Below are 17,978 nucleotides of genomic sequence, written 5' to 3' on the forward strand. Positions count from 1 at the left end.
GAACAGGTGAATTGACTGAAATACACTGCTGAGGGGAGCAGCAGGTGAGGCAGGAGAGGTCTGCTGCACCATGTGGGTTTCTCTCTGGCCGGCCAGGGATCAAACTTGTGCTGCAGAGGCTGCGGATTGCTTCATAGTGCAGTGCTTAACCCTTTGTGCCACCAGGGAGGCCTATACATAAATAAATGTTAAAAAAAAAAAAAGAAAAATTATCCAAAATTCAGAAGTAAGACCAAGAGTGTAGCATGTCATCCGGGCAGTTCAGAAGCCCATCCAGGGATTATCTGACTATTTAATTACCCACAGGAATAGACAGTTGGACTTTACTATGTATTACTAAGGGTTCAGACTATGAAATTACAAGCAGTTGTTGTCCAAGAGAGATGTAAAACATTTATATTGCATAGAAAAAATATCTCAAAAATTATTTTTATTGCCATGGAGGACATCAACCAGTTTCACTTCTAAGCTCATAATCACACATTCCTTCTTAAATGCCTGTAAATATCCAGTTCCTCAAGATGTACCTCCATCTTCCTGATTCCTGAGGGGGAACTCATCATGTAACTCACATCTTAGTTACAAGTTCTCTATTTAGATGTCATGTTTTTAACTTTTTTAAAATTATACTGACAATATTAACAGCTAGTGTGCGCTGTTAATTTAGCTCTTGAACCACCACAGGTTCTTGTCCCACAAAGCCATAAAAATGAATTCATAGACTTTTTAGATAAGTAAGCAGAGATAAGCAAACTTTATTCAAGAAAGAAAGTTTATTTAGAGGAAAAAGAACAAAAGCAAAGACTTCAAGGCAGCATTGCCAAGGTGGGGCAAAAGATGCCATCATGGGCCCATGTCTAGGGGACATTTAAACCTTTTTTTCTCTATTCTAAAATCTCATCACCCTATTTTGTGATTGGCTCTTCCTCCTAGTGGCTATACTCCTCTGGACAGATGTGCCCATTTTCCCAGCTCTTATCTTAGAGTTTCTCTTTTTACCTCCCCTGTCCAAGGTCTCCTAAAATTTAGTCCCGATTAGCATCAAATTTTAGCCTTAAAATTGACTGCCCTCATTAGCCCTCCTTAATTTCTCTGCCGTTATCTCAGAAGCCACTTTTAACTCTCCCGAAGTCCCTGCCTGTGCTGTTCCTGAACCTGCCTAACGAACCCTCACTTGCCCTGGGATTCACAGGGGCTGCTGGGATCTGTGACACTGGGAGATACTGTTTTTTGAGGTGGGCGACTTAGGTCTTGACCTAACCTGGACTTAACTTCCAGGATGGACCATGGGGAGGGAAGCAATGGAGGTGTCCAAGTTCAATGTCAAGTCCCACTTCCTCTTCCACTTTAGTTCCTAGAAGTTTGCATGTCCCTCCCCATCATTTCTAGCCATTCTCCTGGCTTATCTTGTCACAGCCCTGCACTTTTCACCTCTTCCATGTATGGAGAAAGTGTTTTTTCTTGGCTGCATCTGTCCCTGCCCACCCCACAGCCTCAGGTAGAATCAGCTCTCCACAGTACTCACTCAGGGCTGTGAAAGCCCAAGCTGATGACAGCCTCTCTCCATGCTCAGACGCAGGTGTAAAATGGGATTTATGCTACCGGCCCCAGCTTCCTCATGGGATTCAAAGTGACTGAGGTGATGAGTGTGAAAACTCTCAGTGCCAGCAGGTGGCAGAGAGGGAAAAAGCCTTTGGCATCAGGTTCTGGGCCATCTAGGGAGAGGATAGGAAGCCAGTCTCCAAGCTGACCCGGAGAGCTTCTGGGAATCAGTGGTCCCTTCTCTTCCCCTGGCTCCCCCCATCTTGCGGGGGAGCAGTTATTTGGAACTGGGATCTTGCCGCCAAGGCCACCCTCCAGCGACACACCTGGGTCCTAATCATCCATGTGCCTAAGGCTTGCTGTGGACCTAGAACATGCCCCCAACTTTCCTGAGCCCCAGTTCATCTGTACGATGTGCTCACACCACCTCCTCTGTGGAGCCACTGAGGACGCAGTGAGGAGCCACAGAAAGAGTAAGCATGGGGATGGGGTGATGAGGGATGCTGTCTCTTCGAACATGATAGGCCCTCGCTGTTCTGTGCCTTTAGCCTCCCAGCCCTCCACAACTCTGAGCCCCCCGCCCCCCCATGAAACACTCCTGTCCTGGCTGGAACCAGCCTGTGTTCTAGAATCTGTCCCTTTCAATGTCCCCCTGCCGCTAGAACCCCACTGCTCTTCCAGACTGACTCTAGAGCTGGTGGGGTTAGCAGCGCTTCCTGGGTAGCTCCGCAGGCTGGACTAAGGCTGTGTGGCCGCCAGGATGCGGTGGCGGGACCGTGTGGCCGTGCTCTTCTTGCCACATGGCATGATGCTCACCTTGGCCTCGATGATGCTCTTCCTTATACACCTGGCCGTCTTTGCCAGCGACGTGCACAACTTCTGCATCACCTACCACTATGACCGCATGAGCTTCCGCTACACCACTGTTCTGATGGTAGGCCCAGCCAGGGGCTCAAGGGCTGCGCGGGGGGTACCCAGGGGCTGATGGAAACCCCACTGTTGTGCCAGGGGGCCACTCTCCCACCAGATGGGGCCTACAGTTCTCCCAGGTGATGAGCATCTGCTGGGCCGCCATGGGGTCACTCTATGCTGAGATGAGAGAAAACAAGTTTATGCGCTGCTTTGCCCTAATCATTTTGAGTAAGTGAGGGAGCGGAGGTGTGCCCAGGGGTAGGGAGAGCTTGGGCCCAGGAGTAGGGAGGGGCACAGAGAAGGCTGATGGGGGCTCTCTCTTCTGCCCAGTGCTCAACGGAACCATGTTCTTCAAGCGCCTGGCCCTGGACTTTCTGTCCATCCAGTACCGGGAGGAGAGGCACTGAGGCCTGGAGACTGGACTGAGAAGGGGGAAGGAAAAGGCTGCTTTGGGGTTTTAATAAAGTCTGTTGTTTATTTCCACCTGTCAGCTCCCTCGTGGGGTGGGGAGATGGGAGGCTGGAGACTCGGGGAATGCCAGTCAAGACAGACGCTTGATCCGCAGGGACCCCGGGCCCAGCCTGCATCCACTCTGGGGGACTCGGCTTTAGGTCTGGGATCTTAGTGTCTCAGGTTGGGAGGAGAAAGATCAGCGAAGCAGGGCCCCCAGTTTCCCCACCTCCCCTCCTCAGGCCCCTAGGTCCTTGGCTGTCCAGCCAAAAGCAGGGCCTCAGGAGGGGCCCACGCGGATGTGAGGGTTCATGAGCGGGTCCAGATTGGGATCGCTGTCAGCCGCAGCCCGGCCCAGACGAGACATGAGGGCAAGGAGGGCCAAGAAGCCCAGCAGCCCCAGCAGCAGCAGCAGCCCCGCCCGCTGAAGCAGAGTCAGCGGACGCTTACGAGCCCCAGCCCGGCTCCTGGCGGGAGGAGGGAAAAGTCAGGTCAGGCTCCAGCCCCGGGTGGCTCCCGTGGCTGGCGAGGAATCCTGGTCACGTGACTTACTCATCTTCTGGCCCCGGGGCACCCTCCCAGAGCCTGCTTGCCTCAGTGTGCACCCGGAGGGCACCCCTGCACTGGCCCATTACGCAGGGTGACTGTGGTCCCCAACTCTGTTCTGGACACTGGAGTGTCTCACCCATGGGAACGTCACAGAGATCAGGCAGGGTCAGAGCAGGAAGAGGCCTAGAAGAGCTGGAGTCCAGGCCTCACAGGCAGCAAGCGGAAACAGCTCCAGAAAGGGTCAGATCCAGCTTCTGTGACCAAACCCAGGCAGTCCAGCAGCACCCATGCCAGGACCACTGTTATCGTCCAGCTCAAGCTCCCCAGTCACAAAGTCACACCGCCCAGGCCTCTGGCTCTCACTTCCTCTTCTCCCCCCTCCTGGCATCCGGCCCTCTCTGCCACTGTGTACCTGAGCAGCTGGGCCAGCCAGCCAAGGGCCGGCCGGCGACGGTACTTGTCATCATCGCAATCCCCGTGGAGGCCCGTCGCCCGGTCATCATCCCGCGTGTCGTACACCTTCCTCGGGGCCGAGGCTGCAGAGGCAGAGCCACCAGCATCTGGGCTCAGGGAAACTGGCCCGCAGTGGGGGGCGGGGTGGGGAGGACCGGGGATCCTTGCCCTTCTCAGCCTGGCAGAGCAACTCAGAATTGAGGGGGGGTTGCATCTGCGCTTGGAGTGAGGAAGGGGCTCTCCGGGTGCGTATCTGGATCCCTGAGCACCCCCTACTTCCTTACTCCTTTCCTATCCTCCTCTGGCCCGGACAACTCCCTGCTCACCGTGAGTCAAGGGCTCAGCGTTGCCCATGTGGATCACCATGTGCTGCTCAGGCCGGCTCGGGGAGGGCGGGGGCTGAGGGACTTGGTTGTAGAAGGCGGGGGCAGCAGAGGCGCTGGCCACCTCCTCTTGTTCGGGGTTGCTGTTGGCTGTGGGCGGGAAAGAGCTGTCAGCAGCGCAGTGAGGACACAGCCCAGTACCTTGTAGGTGGAGGTGGCCACTCACCAGTAAAGCTGGACCAGTCAGAGAAGTCCGAGGTGTTGAGGAGCTCGGGCTCTGGGCTCACTGCCTCATCGATCTAGAGGAAGGAACCTGTGTCACCAGCCTGCCCAGTGCTGTCCCCACCCACCCATCTGGCCCAGGTGGGACCCAGGGCAGGTGGACAGTTAGAGAAACTCTCACCAGAGGAAGGCCCAGTCCTGCCCGAGCCCAGTTGACTGTCGCTAGCTTTTCTCTTAGCGCAGAAGCCACAGGACCAGCCAGGTTGTTAGGGGGGAAGATGGGGCCATTGCAGCTGGGGCACTGGTAGCCAGCGGGTGCTGTGTTTCGGGGTAGCTGGGCAGCACGGTCATTGAGGCAGGCCCAGTGGAAGAGATCTTAGGGGCCAGGAAATAAGGGAGGATTGGCAAGAGGGTACTTAGGGCCCCTAGCCCGCTGCAGGGATGCATGCACACACATGTGCAAGCCCAGCACCTTCTCCTTCCCACCCTCACCCAGGCTCATCCCTCAGTGTTCCTTAAGACATCAGTCTTCTTGGCCAGCATTATCTCATTAAGTCAAGGAAGATGCTACCGCATTCCCCAGTCCACTACAGGGTGGGGGTAGGTAAGAAGATGCTACCCAAATTTTCAGTGAGGCCGCTCTAGACCTGCCCTCATCACAAGCTCCCTGTGCTGATGGTTAATTAAGAACAACTTCTGGAGAGATTCCTAGAAGTACACACAGGCACACATAAGCATGTGTGTACTTACAGGCACGAATGTACATGTGCTTATAGAAACAGAATCAAACACCAGTGCCTCTGGCCATATCTACACCTACAGGCACGGGAACTCACACACACATCTACACCACTCCCATGTCTGCTAAGGCTGAAGCACCCGTACCCACGCACTCTTCTGCACCTTCACAACACACCTGCGTTTCCATGTTCACACACTCACTCACCATAAGTACTAAGGAACACACAAGCATACATAAAGACACAATGCACATTAAGTCCACATGCGTATACACATACTCTCACACAGAAACACACATCAAGCTGACTCTTGCACCAGCTCCCTCAAAAGGTGGCACTTAGGCTCTTACTTTAGTCAGCTCAAGGTTGTGGCGCATGTATGCTGACATCTTTTAGCTGACTTACTGTGGGAAACACACTTTCCTGTGCTACCTGGGAATCAGAAGTGGACCCTGAGTGTTGGAAGGCCCATGATTTCAGCTCACTGCTGTTCTGGCCAGCTACTGCAGCCAGCCACAACCATACCCACAGCCTGACTGGCTCTTGCTAAACCCTCAAGATTGGCCAAAAAAACTAGGAACTTTAACTTTCAGAGAAATCAACTGAAGCCTAGAAAGGGAAAATGATTTGCTGGAGCTCACACAGCAGGTAAGTAACCTAGTGGGACTACATTCTGGGGCTTCAGCTTACCATACCTGGTTTTTTCATTGTCCTACTGCCTAGGGAGGGCCTGGAAATTGATCATCAGGTTGGGCCTGTCCTGATATCCCCCCACGTGCCTAGGCCTCACCATAACAGACGAGGCGAGTAGTCTCCCTGTTGGCCAGGGGTATGTTGCACAGTCGACAATTGGGGTCGTAATCACTGTCTTGGAGCCACTGCAGGTAGGACTGGACGATACACTGGAGTGGGAGAGAGGGCACAGCTGGAGTAGGGGTTCCACAGCCCATCTCCTGAAGGCCCAATTGCTTCTCATCACAGAGAAGACTCATCCTTTCGTTAGTGCAACCAATAAATATATTTATTAAGCACATACTGTGTGCCAGACTCTGCCTTAAGGGGTGCAGATATAGCAGTAAACGAAATATATTAAGTCCTTACTCTCATGGAGCTTCCATTCTAGCCGGGAGCCCTTTATGGATTTGGGGAAAGCCAATACTGCCCGGACTACCCCCCCCCACTCCCACCTCCCCCACCAGTACCATGTTCCCCTGCGGGCCCCACCTTGGCGTGATTGGCCACCAGGCAGTGCTCACAGACGTTGACCCGGTGCTCAAAGCAGAACAGGTTGGTCACCTTCCTCTTGGGGCACTTGCAAAGCCCCATGGTCGACCCTAGGGAAGGGGCCAGTGTTGATAGGGTGCCGGGTTCAGGTGGCGCCAGAACTGGCCACCAACCCAGTTCATGTTCACTCGTAACTCCCAGAGACAGCCTTCACATTCGCCCCAAACCCAAATTCCTCCCCACTGCCAGTCTCCACTTCGAGCCACGCCCCCTGCATAAATACCACCTCTGGCGACCCTCCATTTCTCCTGTCCCCCGCCAGGTCCCACCAGCAGCGGATCTCCCAAACCACCGGCCCCGCCCCCCGGGGGGCACCTCCTGCGTCCCACCCCCTCCAAGCCCCGCCCCACTTTCTTCACCCACCCCTCTGCAGGTTACTGATCGGGTGCGGCCCCGGTCCCGACGGGCACGAGCTCTGACCCAAAGAGCGGAAGGGCAGACGCCGCGCTCAGCCGAGCTCCGCTCTGCTCTCCAGCTCCAGCCGCTCCGATTATCCCTCCGCTGCCACGTCTCTTCCGGGTGCGGCGCGTGCTGATGACGCAAGCGCCTCTGGCCCCCGCCCCGGCTGACGCTAGACGTGGAGACGGGCGAAGCCGAGGTGACCGAGCCCGGCGGCCCTCCCCTACGTCACTTCCGCTTCCGCCCTCGCAGGGCGGGTAATTCGAACGTTTCTGCGGTGCCCTAGGAGGCGCGAGCCCGGGCGGCGGCGGCGGCGGCGGAGGCCGAGACCCAGGCTGGCGATGTCGCGGAGGCGAACGCGGTCCGGAGGGGCCGGCCGGCGCTCCGGTGAGTCGAGGGCGCGCGGGAGACGCCGGGCCGAGCCGTTTGCAGGACACGGTCCCGTGAGGAAGGCCCTCCCCCCACGGCCCGGGGAGACGCGGCTGCCCTGGGAGGGCGCCCCAGACGGCCTCTTTGGGAACCTTCCGCCCTCCAGAAATTTAACCGCTAGACTCGTAAGGTCTAAAACTCCGCTCCTAACCTTTTTTTCTGCTTCTAGAGCCCAGGGGCCCATCTCCTAAGCCCCTGCGGAAGTCCCAGCGCAAGTCAGACTCTGGTGTCGAGGGCATCCTCCCTGGTATCTGCCCGAAGGTAAGCCCCGGATTCCTCAGGCCTGGCCCGGAGGCCATTACGCTGAGGTAGCGCTCATGTTCACCCCTCTTCTCCAGGCCCCCCACGCTACTCCAGCGAGAAAGCCCATCCTCTTGAAGAAGATCTTGGCCAGTGATTTAAAGGTGATGGCTGCGGGAGGGCTGGTGGGCGGGGAACCAACTTCGGGGGCCGGCTTTGTGATCCATTCCTGTTTCCACAGATCTCACCAGTCCAGTCACTGCGTAGGAGCCCTCGGGTGAGTTCATTTTGGTCTGCTTAGTTGAGTAATCTCCCGGACACTGTAGAACGGGGCAGGGCATGCTGGCTGCTCACTTCTGCCAAGGGAACCGTCTTGTTGTAGTCTAAGACATTTGGCATTTAGATATCTGCAAGCTTTGCCCATCTTGCTTACTCCTTGTGGACTGAATGTGTTTAAATCTTTTCTTTTTTTAAAGATTTATTTATACAAGAACTGGGGTACAGGCCAGATGCGCGGGAGGGTGAGAAGATCCCCCAGAGACAGCGGGGAACATAACAGGCTGCCGCGGACTAGCACAGCAGTGAACAATGAGGCCGTCTCAGGGTTGAGAGACTGCGCAGGGTGGTCAGGGATTCGGCTAAAGAAATGACAAACAGACGCACTTCAAGGGAGAGTGTAAATCTGAGTGCCCTTTATTTGAGGCAGTGGTCAGTATATATATGTTTTCTAAAGGCATAGAAACAGTGAACATCAACGCAATCAGCTTGCTCATAGGTTTAGCTTATCATTGACAGGGCAGTGATCTATGTCCAAAATACATCTGGACCTAGTCGCATTCCTAAGTAGACAGGCTATTAACTCTTTCTTTTGTTCTATATAATTATATTCTTGTTGTACTAACTACTACTACTACCTACTCATTTTTACTCATAATTAATTGTCATGGGTGAATTTATATTATGATGCAGTTAATATCAAAGGTATTAAAGTCAAGCACATAATAGAAAGATTATTAAACCAACAATTCTATTATAACACAGTGTTTAGTAATGTTTCATTTGCATTAGCCTAATTATTAAATTACGTATGTTTTTTAATTAGCAATCAATGACCAGAAAAAGGAAAGATTTTATTTATTTTTTTTTTTTTTAAATATTCACTATTTATTTATTTGTTTGTTTGTTTTGTTTATACATGCACTGGGTACAGTCAGAAGCGCGGGAGGGTGAAGAATTCACCAGAGCCAGAGCGGGGAGCAGAGCAGGCAGAAGGACCGAAGCACACTGCTGAGGGGAGCAGCGGGCGGCAGGAGAGGTCTGCGCGCCATGTGGGACTCTCCTCCGGTGGCCGGGGAGCAGCCGGGGATCCAACCGGCGCCGCAGAGGCCGAGGGCAGCTTCGCAACCCAGCGCTCAACCGCTGCGCCACCGGGGAGGCCCAAAGGAAAGATTTTAGAAAGACGGTTGTAGCAGAATAAAGTTTGTGGGCCTTGAGAAAGCGAGATAAGGTTCCAGGTGGTCAGCATTTCTTTTAACCATCTTTGTGGCGGCTTCTGGTGGTCATTATCTCTTGGCAGGCATTCGGCTTCTTTGCATCTTAGGGAGTTTGCTGTTCTCCCCCTGCGCGCATGGTTCCTTGCCCACGCCGGACCTCAGGGACCATGGCAACAGCCATTAGCCCTGAGGGTCACTGCAGGGGGAGGTGCAGCAACAGGCAGACTGATGAAATCCACTGCTGAGGCGAGCAGCGGGCAAGACAGGAGAGGTCTGCTGCGCCATTGGGTACCCTCGCCAGCCGGCCAGGATCAAACCGGCGCTGCAAAGGCTGCGGACAGCTTCGCAGTGCAGCGCTCAACCGCCTGGGCCACCAAGGGAGGCCCTGAATGTGTTTAAATCTTGATGTTCTGCTGTTTTCCACCATTTTCCTTTAAAAGTTCAGCTGTATTCAAACTACTGTTTCTTCCTATTCCTTGTCTTTAGTTTTTATTCATGGTTGCAATGTAACTATGGTACTGTTGACTGGATGGGCATTTTAGGAAAATCATTGGTGAGTGGACCGTAGAGAGCAAGGATGGAAGCAGGAGGAGCAGTTAAGAGGTTGGGGTCTGGTCTAGATGATTGGTAATGGGGCTTGCATCGGCTAGTCTAGACCCATGTTAGATACAGCTGATAGCACTAGTGGGGGTGACAAGTTTTGTGCCACAAAACAGACTCCTCAAAAGCAATGGTGGATTATTTTTCCTCTCCCCACATATGTCTTGGGTTCTTTGTGAACTCTGTCCCCCTTTCCTTTGAGAATACCTGTCCTGGGGCTCCCCAGGTAGGGCAGGGGTTAAAGTCTCAGTGCTGTCAAACTATCTCCAGCCACTGCAGCCTGAGTTTGGCCTGAGTTCCATCCCCGGCCAGGGAGCTACCCACATGGCGCAGCAGACCTCTCCTGTCTTGCCCGCTGCTCCTCTCAGCAGTGGATTTCAGTAGATCTGTCTGTCCTGCTCCCCACTCTGTCTCTGATGAAACCTCTCACCCCCTCCCCCACACCTTGGGTCTACACCCCAGTTCTTGTATCCATAAATAAATAAAAGTAACCTTTTAAAATAACAATAAAATTAAAATACTTGCCCGGTGGGTGTTTCCACTGTAAATCTTGAACCTTTCATAAAGCAGGTAATACAGCTAAGCAATGTGCTGTTCTCTTTGGTCCTGTACAGATTGCCATTTTCTCAGAGAAAGAAAACCACCCTCCTGTCAAGGAATCTACTAGGGGAAACTGCTTCAAGACACATCATGTCCCCGTCACCCCCAACTCATCTCCTGTGCTCTGGACCCTCAATGTTGAGTCCACCTCCAGGGATGGAGACCTAGATGCCAGAGACTTGGAAATGTCTAAAAAAGTCAGGCGATCCTACAGCCGGCTGGAGACCCTAGCCTCCAGCTCCACTACCACCTCCACCCCTGGCCGCCGGTCCTACTTTGGCTTTGATGGGCTGCTCGGGGAAGAAGAGTTGACTGGAGTTTCACCTGTGGTGTGTTCAAAGTTAACCGAGGCCCCCAGGGTCCCTGAGAAGCCCTGGGTCCCAGACACAAATCTTCCTGGAATCTCCCCCCCAGTTGTGAAGGAGAAACGGAAGAAGAAGAAGGTGCCGGAGATCCTGGTGAGTGAGGGACAGGGGCCTTTGCTGATGTGCTCACATGCGCAGGGCTAGGGTTCAGTGCTGGCTGTTTGGGGGGAGAGGCAGCACCTGTCTGTGTGGGTAAAGATGCTCCAGCTCACGGGATTCCCTCTCTACTCACCCACCCATTTCTTTTCCCCCAGAAATCAGAGCTGGATGAATGGGCTGCAGCCATGAATGCTGAGTTTGAAGCTGCTGAGCAGTTTGAGCTCCTTGTTGAATGAGATGAAATGGGGGCGCGCCTGACCAAACTCCCCTCGCCTCCCCCTGTCCATAGCACCCTCCCTGTGAAGGACTCTTGGGGCTCCTCCCCTGCCTGTGAGCTGTTGCTGCATTGAGGCCTATCATCTCAGCTTCAGGAAACGGGCTCTCCTGGCTCTGCCACGGGCCCTCCTGGCTCTGCCACGCATGGCGCCCTCCTCCTACCTGCCTTCCAGATCTTCAGCCAGTTTCCATTTGGGCCACAGACTCAGGAGCAGGAACCACTGGCCCGGCCAGCAGAGGCTTTGGGGCGGGGAGTCCTGCCCTTGCTGGGAAAGGTGGCTGCTCCCGCATGGCCCTGGACTTGCCCCGTGAGCAGCTGGGTTCCCGGCCCAAAGCCCACCTGTGGAGGGAGGCTTGGGTTTCCTCTGAGATGCTCCAATGTCCTGGCAAGTCTGGGGGCCTTGCGGAAGACGCGGGGACTCAGCCTGCGGTCTGGGTGTGAAGGAAGGCGGGAAACCTTGCTGGGTCTCTGGCCCTCCGTGTCTGCCACACGCAAGCTGTGCTGTATGGCTCTGTGTTCTGCTCTTGGGGTGTCTGGTGGACTACCAGGCTGGTGGTGCACCTGCTGCTTGGGGCACGAGGGTGTATTTCAGGGTGTGACTCCAGATTCAGGGTGTCGGGCTCAGAAGCCCTCATGGGGCTGGGCCAGGGCCTTACCACATCACTGCAGGTGCGGGGGTGTTGCCACACCCACCCCCTCCCTGACGCCTTCTGTACAAAGTCAAATGGACAATCTGGCAACTTGGAAGAAAAACGTGGGCTGAGGGTACTGATCCACTAGTGTCTTGCAGCTGCATTAGTAAAGTTCTAGAAGGCTTTTCTCGTGTGCCAAGATGGTGGCAGGATAGACAGCAGTTTTACCTTTCAGCTCTGGTGTCCTCTCCTGTGAAAAGCTGCCTGAGGGGGGTGCTAGGAGTTGAATTGGTGAGACGGGTGACTCATTGTCTCCAGGGAACCTTCCCCATCATTTACCCTTCCTCAGCTGTGCTTTCAAAGGCTGCCCACAGCTCGCACTTGCTGCCCTCCGAGACAAAGGGCTGCAGAAGGGTGGCAGTGGCGAGCGCGCTGGGGGAATGGCTGCTTCTGGGACACATGGCAGTGTGGTGCAGGCTGATCCCTGGCCTGCGAGTGCCAGAGAACCTGTTAGATGCTTCGAACTTTGTCAGACTCTGCAAGTAAGCCACCTCGCCAGGGTGTGTCCAGATGCACCCGAAGTCGCACCCGAAGAATTCCTGTCCTTCCTGACCGGTGGGCAGCACTCCAGAGAGTCTTGCTTAGTTCTGCAGAATCGGAGTGGCCAGATGGTGTTGAGTTAGTTCATGTTATTGCTGCAAACTCTGACCCCAAAAAACTTAAGAATGTAGAGTTTTAAGGGAAATTTATGATTTCTTTTTAATATAAGCTGATTAAAGAGTTTCTTCCTGTTTCTACATTGTATTTCCTTTACTGGGTCAAAGGCTGGGGGGACTGGGGGGTAGGCCCAAGAGGCCAGGACCTCTTAGAGCTGGGTCATTAGTTGTCCTTTGTGTGGGGGTAGCCGCGTGGAAACTCGGCGCCCCTCCCGCATCATCTCTGTGCAGTCTTGCACTCCAAGCCAGGGCCTCCTGCAGAAAGGAGTCCTGCACCTCCCTGGTGGTGCAAGGGGTTAAGAGTCAGCACTATGAAGCTGTCCGCAGCCTCTGCAGCTCAAGTTCGATCCCCAGCCAGGGAGCAACCCACATGGCGCAGCAGACCTCTCCTGTCTCCCCGCTGCTCCCCTCAGCAGTGTATTTCAGTCAGTTGCCTGTTCTGTTTCCCACTCTGTCTCTGGTGAGTCCTCTCACCCCACCCCACCCCCGCATCTCTGGCCTGTACCCCAGCTCTTGTATGCATGAATAAATCTTCTAAAAAAAAAAAATTGAAAGCAGCGGCTCAAAGATACTTGTGTATACCCAGCACTATACACAACAGCCACATGGTGGAGACAACACAAGTGTGCATCTGCGGTTCATGGATAAAACACAGTATGTGCGTGGAATGGAGTGTTATTTAACCTTGAAAAGGAAGAACATTCTGATTCAAGCTACCACTTAGATGAACCTTGAAAATATGCTAAATGAGCCAGACATGAACGGACAAACTCTATGACTCCACTTACAATTACAGGAGGTACCTAACCACGTCCGCGAAGACGGAAGGGAGAAAAATGGGGGCTGGGGTAGTGGGAGGGCAGAGTGGGTAGTTTGATGGGAGTGGTTTTGGTAAGGGAAGGTTATGCCCTGGCCTTGGGTGGCCATGGCTGCCTGGTAAGGGACCGCACTTGGTGGCACGGAACTGCACACTTCAAATGGTACATTTTATTACACGTTTTGCCACAATAAATACTTTTTTCCAAAAACTCTGGCGTGTCCCATTGTGATGCGGTGCCGTGGATGGCTGTGGGGTTTGGGTTGCCCACCTCAGCCTCCACAAGTCTGCCGGCTGCAGGGACCCCTCTCCCTCCCGGGCCATAAAGTGGCCACACCCCTGCTCCCCCAGCCCTGCACCGGGGTGTGGACCCCCTGGGTTCAGCTGGTCAGATTCCCACCCGGAGTAGGAGCCAGGAAGAGGGAGGGAGAAAGGAGGATTCAGCCCCGGGGTTGGGGGGAGGAGACGGGAATGAGCCTCATGGCACGTCCTGCCTTTGAATCTTGCTCCTGGGTGTCCTGCGACTCCCGTCTCCTTCCAAATCAACTGGAAACCGGCGCTGTTTTCCCTCCCTGTTTGCAGTCCCGACCCCCTCTCCTTCAGGGCCGTGCAGACTCTGTCGCTTCTCTCCACTCCCCGGCTGCGGGCCACGCCCCGGGTCTTAAGGCCCCTGAGCCCCTGGAGCTGTGAAGCTCGGCCTCCCAGGTTTTGCTCCTCCCGGCTCCTGCCTCTTGGGCTGGGTCCCACGTCAGTCAGGTCTCCCGGCTGGGCTGGCGCATCTCCTTGGTCCAGCCTGTCCTGCCGCTCCCCCGCCCCTCCCGGGTAGAGTGATGCGCTCAGCAAGCGCAGGGCAGGCGGGTGAAGGAGCGCCCCGGAGCCCTCCGTGGCTTTTTCAGGCTTTGATGCTCTTTCTATGCCTATTCTTGTGGGGCGAGCCCGCAGGCTGCTAAGGCAGGGAGGCCGGGAGAGTTGGGAGGCGGGCGGGCCTCCCAGGCCCCGGTGATTCTTTGCTCTTTTCTTTCTCTTTGGGCTCTCTCGGGCGTCGTCTCGTGGTCCTGCGTGTGTGTGGCCACTTGTCCTCGCGTAGCCCCCGCCATAGCTGCTTCTCATCTCTGAGGGACGCCGCCCCTACAGCCCAGCCTCCAGGCTCAGGCGCGCTGCAGGAGTCCACCCTCTGGCACATGTGCCCCAGCCCATGGGTAAGAGCAGAGTCCAGCGCCCAAGAGGATTTGTGTCCTGGCACTGCCCTTTTCTAGCTGTGTGGCCGGGGATCGAACCGGCGCTGCAGAGGTTGCGGGCAGCCTCGCAACCCAGCGCTCAACCGCTGCGCCACCGGGGAGGCCCCAAATCTTCCGTTTTCTTATTTGTAAAATGGGAAGAACGGCAGTGCCGGCCCCATGGTGTTACGGCGAGGGTGAGCTGAACTAACACACGTTACCCCAGGTAGAGCCGACCTCTCCGCGTCTTAACTTCCCGATGCCTGCACATACCCGCGTCGCTGCGCCCTCAGCTCTCGTCTGGTGATTCAGCACACACATCTGTACAGTAATCTCAGCTCCCCGAGGGTGGAACACACTCTCAGATCTGTCCTCGACCCCCACATGTCCGCCTTTGTGGATCTGGTTATGCTCTGCCAGCTCCCCGGGGGACAGATCAAAACCCGGGACAGCTCCCAGCCTCGGGTATCCTTACCAGCCGGCAGCTGGGCGCTGGCTCCGCTGCGGGCCCACCTGTCCAGGGGGACATGGTAGCTACGCAGAGAAAGTGAGGGCTGAGTTCTGATCTGAAGAGAGGGAGGGAGGGTCAGGGTGAAGGCAGAAGCTGGGGCAGGGACACTGCAGGGGGGCAGTTCAGGTTGGTGTGGGGACAGGAGGCTCCTGGCTGGTGTGAGCAGAGGCTTGTTCTGGGACAGTGGAGAATTCAGGTTAGAATCCTGCGAAAGAAGGGAATGCGGATCTCGAATGCCACACGGCTTGCTTTGGATAAGCTTCTCATTGATGATTTCTCACAAAATGCGAGAAACCTTCTATAGAACTCCCTTAAGTAGTGCTGATGTCCCATTCCTGCACCCCTGCCTGCGTCCCTCCAGCCCCCACATTTTGCATTTGCAGGGATTTAGCTTAAGAACCACTGTTGGCATATATTTTGGGTAGTGTTGCCAGATAAACCCAATGACATTTGATTTTCACATAATCATTTTTTACACACTCCAAACATTGCATAGAACATAATTATACTTCTTCAAAGTGACCCTTTTTCATCTGAAATTCAGATGTCACTGAGTGTTTTGTATTTTATTTGCAAAATCTGGTTTGCTGGTGGTGAGGACTCTCCAGGTTGGAGGCTGTCCCAACTGCCCTTCTGTCTCTCTCCCTCAGGGCCCCAGGGGCAAACAAAAATCCTCCAAGCCCGTCAAGGAGCCAGGAGTGCAGTCTGCTCAGGAGCAGAAGCCAGAAATTTCTCAGGACTCCAAGGAGCAGGTCACAAAGGTGACAGAAAGCACCAGGACCTCCTAAGCCAGAGGGTAGAGGTGGCAGGGGGTGGAGAAATCCTCCTTCTCCGGCCTGGGTGGAGGATCGGAATCCCTGCCATTGCACCCACCATCTTTCTGTTGGATGTGGGAGGAGTCAGGCTTCCTGGCGGCCACCCTCATGCCACTTCTGTCTCCACGACAGACACCATCTCTGCCTCAGCAGCCATCCCCAGAGCAAAAGCTGGACCTGCAGCCAGAACCCACGGTCAACTTCCTGTTTACACTCCTGAACACGGAGGAGCCCCCGGAGCCCAAAGACTCTGAAAGGTAAGGCTGTGTGAGTGTGCACAGGACGGGGGGCACAGGTGCTCCCCCATCCACCAGCATTCAGACCTGGCCAGCACTCAAGCCTGGGGTGTGCAGAGGGGCCGTCCAGACAGGCCTGGAGGAGCCCCAGACCCTCTAAACTCCCCCTCCGGGTCAAGACCCTTTAGTCCAACACTCACTGCACCAGGTACTGGGAGATTCAGGAGCACCAGCTCCTGGGGAAGGACGACTGGGGCCCCCAGCGCACCGTGAAGGAGTTCAGAGACCTGCGGGATGACTGCGTGAGGTGAGCCGGCCCAGGGGGCAGGTAGGGCGCCAACCCTGTCCCCGGGGGCTCAGGCCCTGGGCTTGAGAGCTAGAGGTTTGCACCTTCACTTGCCCTCTCAGTGCCCCCCCAAGGGGGGGAGAGCCCCTTTCCTCCTAAGCATTGGTGAGTTTCCTCGTCTGTGAGCAGGTCCTGCCTGCTCTGCCCAGCCTGCTCTCTCCTGCCCATCAAGTGTGGGCCCGCATGCCTGATCACTGGGTCTAGCAGCTCAGGCAGCACGTCTGGGGAGTGGGGGGGGGTGCTGGGACAAGAGCCTGGGGCTGAAGGGAGTCTCTGTGTCAACCCCAGGCTTCAGAAGTTGCTAAGCATTAACCTAGCAGACAACCTGGCTCTGGGGCTGAAGCTACAAGACCTGGTGAGACCCTCAGATCAGGGCCCTCTCCCTTTGTCCTGATTCCTTCCCGCCCAGCCTGGCTCTCCCGCGGAGGGCCTCAGCTAGTCCCGCCCGGGGTCCTCTCCCCACCCCGACCCCTGTCACTCTTTGTTCTAGTCCAGCTCATTCTATAAGTGTCTGAAGGACAAAGTGAAGGCTGTCCAGGAACAAGTGAAGGTTGTCCAGGAGGAAGTGAGGACAGTCCAGGAGGAAGTGAAGGTCATCCAGGAGGAAGTGAAGCTCTTCCAGGAGGAAATGAGTGCTGTTGGGGAGGAAGTGGAGGTCGACCAGGAGGACTCAAAGGCCTTCGAGGAGGAAAAGAAGGTCATCCAGGAGGAAGTGAGGGGTGTCCAGGAGGAAGTGAGGGGTGTCCAGGAGGAAGTGAGGGGTGTCCAGGAGGAAGTGAGGGGTGTCCAGGAGGAAGTGAGGGATGTCCAGGAGGAAGTGAGGGGTGCCCAGGAGGAAGTGAGGGGTGTCCAGGAGGAAGTGAGGGGTGTCCAGGAAGAAGTGAGGGATGTCCAGGAGGAAGTGAGGGGTGCCCAGGAGGAAGTGAGGGATGTCCAAGAGAAAGTGAGGGGTGCCCAGAAGGAAGTGAGAGGTGTCCAGAAGGAAGTGAGGGGTGTCCAGGAGGAAGTGAGGGGTGTCCAGGAAGAAGTGAGGGATGTCCAGGAGGAAGTGAGGGGTGTCAAGGAAGAAGTGAGGGATGTCCAAGAAAAAGTGAGGGGTGCCCAGAAGGAAGTGAGAGGTGTCCAGAAGGAAGTGAGGGGTGTCCAGGAGGAAGTGAGGGGTGCCCAGGAGGAAGCAAGGGCAGCCTAGGAGGGAGCCCAGGCACATCACGAGGGAATCTTGGCCACCCAGGCTAGAGCCCGGGCTGCCCAGGAGGCAGCACTGTCCCTGAGTGGTAAAAGGAACATCGACCCAGCGCAGCTCACTGGCGCTTCCCAGCTCCTGATGCTTCCCTCATGAACTATCAGCCCCAGCCAGGCTGGAGGCCAGACCCAGGAAGACACTCCAGCAGCTCCTCTCCAAGTTCCAGCAATAATTTTTCTGCCGTGAAGCCTCGGCGCCCCTGCGTGTCTGTGGGCCCTAGGAACCAGGTGGTGGGAGCTCCAAACTGAGCTGAGTTCCACCCTCTGACACTCTCCTCCCCCATTTTTGAGTCCTGATCTCCCTGCACCCCCCCCCCCCGCCCCCCGCAGTCCAATTGGTGTCAGCCTCACTCCCAGGCAAAGTCCCTGCACTAAGCATGGGAGCGAAAGGGGGCCGAACCTCCTCTTCCGAGGCTCACTCCAAAGGGCAGGCCAGACCCAGGAAGAGCCACTGCCCACTGCAAGACCT

General features: G+C 55.5%; 3 protein-coding genes across 7 annotated transcripts; 2 read left to right on the plus strand and 1 right to left on the minus strand.

Moving 5' to 3' along the window:
* Positions 1-618: 618 nt before the first annotated feature.
* ZFPL1 (zinc finger protein like 1) lies at positions 619-6,991 on the minus strand. 4 transcript variants are annotated; one of them, XM_037517604.2, is made up of 8 exons: positions 6,896-6,991; positions 6,416-6,525; positions 5,982-6,093; positions 4,633-4,826; positions 4,456-4,528; positions 4,233-4,379; positions 3,866-3,989; positions 619-3,371 (listed from the first exon to the last, which is right to left on the minus strand). In XM_037517604.2, exons 2-8 carry the CDS (start codon positions 6,515-6,517, stop codon positions 3,185-3,187), a joined length of 939 nt encoding a protein of 312 aa, XP_037373501.1. In that variant the 5' UTR covers positions 6,518-6,525; positions 6,896-6,991; the 3' UTR covers positions 619-3,184. The 4 variants fall into 4 exon arrangements, with proteins under 4 accessions (XP_037373501.1, XP_037373499.1, XP_037373500.1 ...); XM_037517602.2 differs by having other exon boundaries at positions 6,839-6,991; XM_037517603.2 differs by lacking the exon at positions 6,896-6,991 and adding an exon at positions 6,702-6,753.
* On the plus strand, positions 2,206-2,935 carry TMEM262 (transmembrane protein 262). Its single transcript, XM_037517606.1, has 3 exons — positions 2,206-2,476; positions 2,583-2,682; positions 2,785-2,935. Exons 1-3 carry the CDS (start codon positions 2,303-2,305, stop codon positions 2,859-2,861), a joined length of 351 nt encoding a protein of 116 aa, XP_037373503.1. The 5' UTR covers positions 2,206-2,302; the 3' UTR covers positions 2,862-2,935.
* Positions 6,992-7,203: 212 nt separating the features above from the next.
* Positions 7,204-17,681, plus strand: CDCA5 (cell division cycle associated 5). 2 transcript variants are annotated; one of them, XM_054697472.1, is made up of 10 exons: positions 7,204-7,261; positions 7,473-7,564; positions 7,642-7,707; positions 7,785-7,820; positions 10,251-10,694; positions 15,521-15,631; positions 15,818-15,942; positions 16,130-16,228; positions 16,556-16,622; positions 16,758-17,681. In XM_054697472.1, the coding sequence occupies exons 1-10, from the start codon at positions 7,216-7,218 to the stop codon at positions 17,454-17,456; spliced, it is 1,785 nt and encodes a 594-aa protein (XP_054553447.1). In that variant the 5' UTR covers positions 7,204-7,215; the 3' UTR covers positions 17,457-17,681. The 2 variants fall into 2 exon arrangements, with proteins under 2 accessions (XP_054553447.1, XP_037373505.1); XM_037517608.2 differs by lacking the exons at positions 15,521-15,631; positions 15,818-15,942; positions 16,130-16,228; positions 16,556-16,622; positions 16,758-17,681 and adding an exon at positions 10,856-13,159.
* The last annotated feature ends 297 nt before the right edge of the window (positions 17,682-17,978 follow it).

The sequence above is a fragment of the Talpa occidentalis genome, unplaced genomic scaffold (assembly GCF_014898055.3).
Source record: "Talpa occidentalis isolate TD23 unplaced genomic scaffold, MPIMG_talOcc4v2.1 talOcc4.17, whole genome shotgun sequence".
NCBI classification, from domain to species: domain Eukaryota; kingdom Metazoa; phylum Chordata; class Mammalia; order Eulipotyphla; family Talpidae; genus Talpa; species Talpa occidentalis.